Source organism: Miscanthus floridulus, chromosome 15 (assembly GCF_019320115.1).
Source record: "Miscanthus floridulus cultivar M001 chromosome 15, ASM1932011v1, whole genome shotgun sequence".
Classification (NCBI taxonomy): domain Eukaryota; kingdom Viridiplantae; phylum Streptophyta; class Magnoliopsida; order Poales; family Poaceae; genus Miscanthus; species Miscanthus floridulus.
Window position 1 is genome coordinate 6,872,407 of NC_089594.1, and position 8,282 is coordinate 6,880,688.

The 8,282-nt window shown below is 46.2% G+C and overlaps 1 protein-coding gene across 1 annotated transcript; it reads left to right on the forward strand.

Annotated features, from left to right (window-relative positions):
* The first annotated feature begins 1,092 nt into the window (after positions 1-1,092).
* Positions 1,093-7,870, forward strand: LOC136507941 (protein ZINC INDUCED FACILITATOR-LIKE 1-like). The gene is made up of 10 exons (XM_066502531.1): positions 1,093-1,344; positions 1,776-1,816; positions 1,935-1,995; positions 2,075-2,177; positions 2,297-2,399; positions 2,480-2,533; positions 2,617-2,679; positions 3,927-3,976; positions 4,063-4,138; positions 5,915-7,870. Exons 1-10 carry the CDS (start codon positions 1,200-1,202, stop codon positions 6,152-6,154), a joined length of 936 nt encoding a protein of 311 aa, XP_066358628.1. The 5' UTR covers positions 1,093-1,199; the 3' UTR covers positions 6,155-7,870.
* Positions 7,871-8,282: the final 412 nt, after the last annotated feature.

Here is an 8,282-nt window from a genome sequence, read left to right on the forward strand (position 1 = left end):
CAAATCTTATATATCTGTCTTCTACTTTCATGAAACTAATATGAGAGATGTAGATTTTATGAACAACGTTATTGTCGCTTTGTTAAATGACGAAATGACCAAAATAAACTTTGTAGATCTTGAGAAGTTATACAACTTTATAGTTGAAAAGTTTTTCATTTGAATTCATTTAGGGCCTCAAAAATTGCTTCGAAAAACTGATTTGCCGAGGGCCAAAAAAAATACACACGGCAAAAAGCCTGTTTGCCGAGTGCCAAAACAAAGGCACTCGGCAAAATACATCTTTGCCGAGTGCCAGAAAAAAACACTCGGCAAAGACGTATTTTGCCGAGTGCCAAAAAATAGCACTCGGCAAAATATATCTTTGCCGAGTGCCAGAAAAAAAAAAACACTCGGCAAAGACGTATTTTGCCGTGTGTTTTTGTTTGCCGAGTGTATTTTATTTGGCACTCGGCAAACACAGTCTTTGCCGAGTGCCCGATAAAATACACTCGGCAAAGACTCCGGCACTCGGCAAATCGCCGGTTTCCCGTAGTGCAAAGACTTTGCCGAGTGTCGATTTTTGGCACTCGGCAAAGAAATTTTTGCCGACAAAATCTTTGCCGAGAGACCTTTGCCGAGTGCAGCACTCGGTGGCTGGCTTTGCCGAGTGCCCCCAGCACTCGGCAAAGAGAGCGTCTGCAGTTGTGATCTACACCTCACCCGCACTAGTCTCTCAAGGGGACTCCATCAGCACTTATTATTAGCTCATATTTATCCCTCTCCTAATTATTAGATGCAAACAGATCAGCTATTTGTTAGCCCATTGATCCAAATACCCCCCATCTCTCTCTCTGTCTCTCTCTCTCTCTCTCTCTCTCTCTCTGCTGGGGATGACGCACTGCGTGACGCAATTGCTTTGGCGCGCATGGGTAACCCAAACCATCTCAACGGCGCAGTGCAGCACCATTTGGCTTCCTCCTCCGGTAGCCGTCGTTGTCTTCTTGGCGATCTTGACGCGCGGTATACATGCATACAGTTATACATGTCCATCAGCTGGGGAAAAAAACACCACAATAATTTTTTTTCTCTTTAATTTGTATATAATAAAGAGGGTGTAACAGCACGTCCTCCTCCTCTTCTTGTTCGATCTGTGAGCAAAATAAAGCTCCGTCAGAGCTGATTCAGCTGAAGATTGCATATATTTGTGGCCGCCACCAATGGAGGAGAGCAGCAGTTCGCCGTTGCTGGAGAAGAGATACTATCCGGGGTGCCCGGGCTGTGCTAACGACCAGAAGAAGGACCTCCAGGAAGGGATGCCATACAAGGAGTTCTTGTATATCTGGGTCATCTGCCTTTCTGCTGGTATGGATCGGAATTCCGGCCGTCCTCCCAACAACCTGCTTCTATTTTCTCCTAAGATAATAATGGAAAAAATATTATTCTGGCTTGTATATCTCTTGATATTCTATCTAGGAGAACTTTCTCTTTCTTTCCGCGGCCAAAAGTTTGGAGCAATTGGGTGGTTATTAGACATTCAGATGCATGTACCAGCAGATCGAAGAAGGTTATTTATTACTATATATGTGTCAAGGGCCATATGGAGAACTTGTCACAAAAAAGGGCCATATGGAGAACACTGTTATAATAATAATAAAAAAAGTCATGCTCAAGCACTCTTAAATTACCTTAGAAAGTAAGAAACACTTACCAATATAAATTTCCTTATTTTTTTCTCTATTGCTAAAAGTTCACTATACATTTATTAACTTACATTTCTCCTACCCTATGTTCAGCTTTACCAGTGTCATCACTATTCCCTTTTTTGTATTTCATGGTATGTATGTCATCATTTCCTCTTAACCTGAATCATTTCTTTGTTCTTTATATATATATCAATAATCTAGTGATAGAATTATTAATTTGTCAATATTAATCTAGTTTATCTCTCTCAGATAAGAGACTTGCATGTTGCAAAAAGGACAGAAGATATTGGTTTCTATGCTGGATTTGTAGGTAAGTCATAAATTGTTGATTCACACTTGAGATAATGGTTGATTATGATGTTTTGAACTTTTGCTGGACACATTTTCAGGCGCTTCATTTATGCTTGGTAGATGCTTGACTTCATCTGTTTGGGGAATAGCAGCAGATCGTATTGGGAGAAAGCCAGTAGTCATGGTTGGCATTTTGTCTGTGTTAGTAAATATTTTTGCTTCCACCAGTATTGACTAAAGCATTGATTCTTTCATTCCTATCTTATAATGAATTTCATTTTTATATGGTGATTCTCTAATAAATCTTGTTAATATTGCAGGGTCATATTCAATACCTTGTTTGGGCTTAGTACTAGTTACTGGATGGCAATAGCTACACGATTTCTCCTTGGTGCTTTAAATGGTTTGCTTGGCCCAATTAAAGTAGGTAAATTAGCAATATCTTCAATACTTGTATGCTAGATAGAGTAAGCTGATGCCTTTTATATTACTAAATTTTGCAGGCTTATGCTATTGAAATTTGCCGACCTGAACATAAAGCTCTGGGACTATCACTTGTAATATAACTATACATGAATGAAATTTGAACTTCTCTGTTGTAGCTGTTTTTATTCTAAAGTTCAATTTCTTGTAATTGTAGGTCAGCACCGCTTGGGGGATAGGTCTGATCATTGGACCGGCTCTTGGAGGCTACCTTGCACTGGTATAGTAGAGAATGTAATAATAATTTTAGGATATTGTCGGTGTATTGGACCGGCGGGTCCTCTGCGTGCCTCTAATCCCGGACGGTGATGCAAAGAGACACAAGATTTATACTGGTTCAGGCAATGGATGCCCTACGTCCAGTCTACGAGAGAGCGGTCTTATATTTCTTGCACCGTGGTGCTAATAGTAGGGGTTTACAAGCTAGGCGAGAGAGTGAGCTAGCCCCAAGTCTCTATGAGGAGTAGTGTAGATTGCTTGAGATGTTGATCGCACGGTGGATGGAGAATGCTATCTGCCTATCACCTCGCCTTCCTCTCGATGCCTAGAGCTAGCCCTGGTAGCCTCCTTTTATAGCCGCAAGGAGGGAGCCAGGGGCACATGAGAGAGCTACACGTGGAGCCTTAGTGAAGAAGGAAGGTCTAGCATTGTAGACGACTCCTGTAGCAGCATGGTATTGGGAATGGCCATCGGTACTTGATCACTGGTGCGACACGCCGGCCATGCCCGAGGTTGTTGAGGTCATGGGAGTCCCTGTTGACGTCCGGTCAGCATGACCTCCACCGTAGGAGATGTGCCGAGCCCTGTGGGTCCCTGACGTGATGGAGCACCGAGGCCCGTCGGGTGCCGTTGCTGCTTGTGCCGAGGCCTGCTCTGCCGAGGCCTTGGAGGTGACCAGTGTACGATGCGGAGGCCTCGGTGGTCAGCGCCGTACCCGGTTTAGGTGAAATAGTGCGGGTCATGCGGCTACAGGACACGGTAACCCATGTATTGTCAGTAGAGGATGGTAAAAAGGAGATTTGACCGTTGTCCCATCGCCCCAGTTGCTGTACCCTGCCGGTCGTGGCTAACGTAGCGGGTGCGACCGGTCGTATTAAATGGATGGGACAGCCTGCCAGGGGGACGGTTGAGGCGGAGGCGACGAGGATGCGGGACGAGCCTGGCCTCGGGCGAGGCGGAGCGGGAACAGTACATCCAAGGCCCTGCCGGGGGGTCTCGGGCGAGACAGAAAATGAATAGTACGTCCGAGGCCCCGCCGGGGGTCTCGGGCGAGGCGGAGGTTTGGTCCGAGACCGTATTTTGGTCGAGCTGGCCTCGGAAATCACCGCGGACTATTGCCTTAGTTTGTTTAAGCGGGCCTTATTGGGGGTTTTGTGAGTTTTTTAGCGTCTTTCCTTAGGGTACCCCTAATTATAGTACCCGACAGATATGATTCATTAGAAACCGTAACACAATTTTTTATGCCAGCCTGCAGAAAAATTTCCAGACATCTTTTCTCCAGAATCATTCTTTGGAAGGTATTCTTTCTTGAGTTTATCAAAACTGGAATATTTAAGATACTTCTTCCTATCTGTAATACTCACATTTGGTGGAAACTTGACAGGTTCCCGTATTTCTTACCCTGCTTGTGCACATCAGTCTTTGCTACTGTTGCTCTTGCAAGCTGCATATGGATGCCGGTATGTGAGATTGCTATAATTTTCGTGCTCATGATTGTGCTTGCAATCTTCTAAATGTTTCTATGCTCCAATCTATATTGCACAATCTAACACATCAGACATTCACATATATACCGTCCACAGGCCATAATTGATATTTAAAATCATCTCACTACTATAGGATTGATTTTGCGTGACACCTCCCAAAACTTAACCGAGGCGGGCAAACAATGTGCCCGTCACGGTTAATGCCCCGATTAATGGAGGTGGACACTTTTTATCTACCAAGACGGACACTTTTGCCCGGTAAATCAATTAACCGTGGCGGACATCTTATAAGGCCCGTCACTGAAAAGGCGGAGGCTCAACAGAGCCCAGACAAAGTCCAAGAGACCCAGTTTCGAGAGCATGTATATATACTAGCCCTTAGGGTTTTCAGCTCCCTACTCCCACACAGCCACTCCTCTCCCTCGCACGGCCGGCGCGCTCCCACTCCTCCCCTTTTTCTACGCTCTCTGCCCGATCGACGCCCCAGCCCGTCCCCACCCACCAGCTCCTCTCCCATCCCCACCCCTCTCCGTCACAAGGCTCGTGACGGAGCCGAGGCAGCAGCGCAGCCACGCATCCGACGCTGGTGGAGACGCGGCAGCGGTGGCGCGCGGGAGACGGTGTGGCGGCAGATGCGACGCGTGGGAATGGGGCGGCAGCTGCGACGCGTGGGAACGGGGCAGCAGCAGCGCCCCTCCCCTCCCCACCCCTCTCCGGCACAAGGCTCGTGGCGGAGACCAGGCGGCAGCGCGGCCACGCATCCTGCGCTGGTGGAGACACGGTGGCGGCTGCGCGCAGGAGACGGTGTGGCGGCAACGGCGGCGCGTGGGAGTGGGGCGGCAGCAGCGGCGCGCAGGGCGCCTCTCCTCCCACCTCCCTCGCGCGGGGCAGATCTAGCCCCCTTCCTCCTCCCCGGCCAGATCTGGCTCCTCCCACTGGCGGCGCACGCGCGGTGGCCATCTCCTCCGTGCTGGGGTGGACGCCGGGGCTCGGGTGGCGAGCAGCGGCGACCGGAGCTCGACGAAGCGGGCGCGGGCCGACAGCGGCGGAGACGCAGATCCGGCGGCGACACAGGGGATCCGGCGAGCGCGGCATCACATCGATGGGCTCAGCAGGCTCTATGGATCGGGATCGATGGGCCAATCGACGGGCTTGCTGTTTTTTTTAATTCATCAACGGAGGCAGGCAGTCTGTCCGCCACGGTTAATACCATATTTACAGTGATGATTCGGCAGTGGCGGGCGGGGTTGCCCGTCACGGTAAAATGTTTTTGCCCGTCACCGATAAAAATATTGTAGTAGTGTCTGCATATATATGACACACTACAAAACACATGAGTCCTATCTATATTGTAGAAAGATAATTTGGTCCAAACATGTTTATTTCAACATTGCACAACTTTTGCATGGTACTAAGGTCGAGCACAAACTTTGTTTGTTTTCTCTGTGAGGGGACGGCTTTCTTTTTTTTAATATAAGGTTGATGGTCTGAATAAACCTCCTTGCAAAATAAACAAGAATAAGGATGCATAGAAATTCCCTTTCCTATACTCCAACTTGTGTGGGAACTTTCAGCACTGGTTAATTGGGTATGTCTTCCTTTTATAATTGGTATAATGATGTATGATATACATCAAGATAACGAGGGAATTTTTTATGGTTTAAATTATTCCATCGATAAGATGTTGACTGTTGTCCCTCAAATTTATTCTTCCACATTATATAGTAAAGTACCTTGAAATCTTCTTAGGAGACACTACACAAGCATAAAGTTCATGAAAATGAAAACAAAATAGTTGAAGCTTTGGAGGCCCATCTGATTGACAGCAAAGAGAATGTTGAAAAAAATTCTAGCTTGGATGAGAAGAAGAGTTTGTTCAAGAATTGGCCATTGATGTCATCCATAATTATGTATTGTGTCTTCGGATTCCATGATATGGCTTATACAGAGGTAGCTTGTGTCGTCCATCTGTTTTTTGTATCCGCCTGAGTACTAGGTCTCCGACTTGGAATGTGTGTGGACGAATGCTTTTGTCGTAGTGATGCCTCAATCCTTGGAGGTATCGAGCAGATTGTAGAGTGGCGTTTACCCTAACTTCTTCTGTGCTGTCTAGTTCGAGTCTTCTAATATGTTCTGCTTCTCCTTCTTCATACTGTTCTATTCTTGGTGATGTCCATATCAAGTCTGCTGGTAGAACTACCTCTGATCCGTATACTAAAAAGAAAGGTGAGTACCCTGTGGCTCTGCTGATTTGAGCACGCAATCCCCAGACTACTTTTGGTAGCTCTTCAATCCATTTTGAACCGTAGTCTTCTAGTTTTTCATATAGTCTTGGCTTTAGTCCGGCTCGTATAAGCCCGTTGGCTCTCTCCACTTGTCTCTTACCTTCAGGATGGGCGACTAATGCATAGTCGATGCTAATCCCGCAGTCTTGTGCCCAACTTCTGAATTCTATTGCTGTAAAAGGAGATCCTAGGTCGGTGATGACTTGATTGGGCATGCCAAAATGATGCATTATGTCCTGAATGAACTCGATGGCCTTAGCTACACTGTATTTGACGAGTGGTTTATATTCTATCCATTTGGTGAACTTGTCAATGGCCACAAAGATGTACTCAAAACCTCCTTTGGCTTTCTTGAGTGGTCCGACCTGATCTAAACCCCAACATGAGAAGGGCCAGGCAGGTGGGATGCAGATAAGATTATGTGCTGGAACGTGTGTTTGTCTTGCAAACATCTGACAGTCCAAACACTTTTTGACTAGTTCTTCGGCGTCGTTTAGTGATGTTGGCCAATAGAAACCTGACCTGAAAGCTTTGCCTACTAGTGTTCTTGAAGCTGCGTGATTGCCACAACATCCTGAGTGAATTTCGTCAAGGATCTGTTTGCCTTCTTCATAGGACCCCTGAGGATGCGGCTCTTCTGTATAGCTTGTCCCCAACTAAGATGTAGTTCCGGCTTCTTCTGATGATCTGAGTGGCTTCTTCTTTATCGTTTGGTAGTTTGTTTTCTTTGATGTAGTTGATGAAGGTTTGAGTCCATGCTGGGGTTATTGTTAGTAGCTGTAAGTATGGTGTTGCAGGTTCAGGGGTTATCTCTCTAGGTTGTTCACCCATCGAGACCTTCCTCCCATCCAATCCTGAAGCAGGGAAACTCAGGGGTTATCGCGCCAGGTTGTTTTATAGAAGGACCACTGAGCTCTTCTACGAATACGCCAGGTGGGACCTTCACCTTGTCTGATCCGAGCTTTGTGAGGATATCTGTCGCAACATTTGAGTTCCGTAGGATGTGTAGTATTTCCAATCCTTAGAAGTGCTTTTCAAGGTTTCATACTTCTGTACAGTATGCGTCCATGGTTTTTTTGGTGCAATCCCAATCTTTGTTGACTTGATTGCTGAGTCACCATAGACTAGTAGCCTTTTGATCCCTAGGGATATAGCTACTCGGAGTCCGTGGATGAGGGCTTCGTATTCGGCTTCATTGTTAGTGGCTTGCCAGAGGATTTGAAGGACATATCTGAGTTGTTTTCCATCTGGTGAGATGAAAAGAACTCCTGCACTCTACCAAGTTTTAGTGATCCATCAAAGTACATTTTCCAATGCTCTAAGATGGCGTCTGGTGTGGGTTGCTGGAGCTCTGTCCACTCACGGTGATCTTGTGTCCATCAAAGTAGTGTCGTAGTTTGCGGGAGGTGATCAGGATGGTGTAGAGTAGTTTTTGAACATACGGGTACCTGACTTTTGAGTCTGATAGTACTTCGCTGATGTAGTAGACTGGTCGTTGTACCTTGTACATGTGTCCATCTTCTTTTCTTTCTACAAAAATTACTGCGCTGACCACCGTGTTAGTTGTTGTTATGTATAGCATCATGTCTTCATGCTTCTTTGGAGGAGTCAGGACTGGTGACATAGTTAAGTAAGCTTTGAGCTTTTCAAAGGCTTTATTTGCTTCTTCTGTCCACTGAAATTTGCCTAACTTCTTCAAAAGTTTGAAAAACGGTATCCCTTTCTCGCCGAGTATAAAGTGGTTTAATTCTACCATGCAACCTGTCAGCTTTTGAACCTCTTTGATGCAGCGAGGTGGTCTCATTTCTGTAATTGCTCTAATCTATTTAGTG

Coding starts and splice junctions, on each gene's coding strand:
- LOC136507941 (XM_066502531.1), top strand. CDS start 1,200: ATGGAGGAGAGCAGCAGTTCGCCGTTGCTGGAGAAGAGATACTATCCG. Junction 2,178..2,296: donor ATGGTTGGCATTTTGTCTGT/GTTAGTAAATAT, acceptor TTAATATTGCAG/GGTCATATTCAATACCTTGT. Junction 2,680..3,926: donor TTGGAGGCTACCTTGCACTG/GTATAGTAGAGA, acceptor TTTTTATGCCAG/CCTGCAGAAAAATTTCCAGA.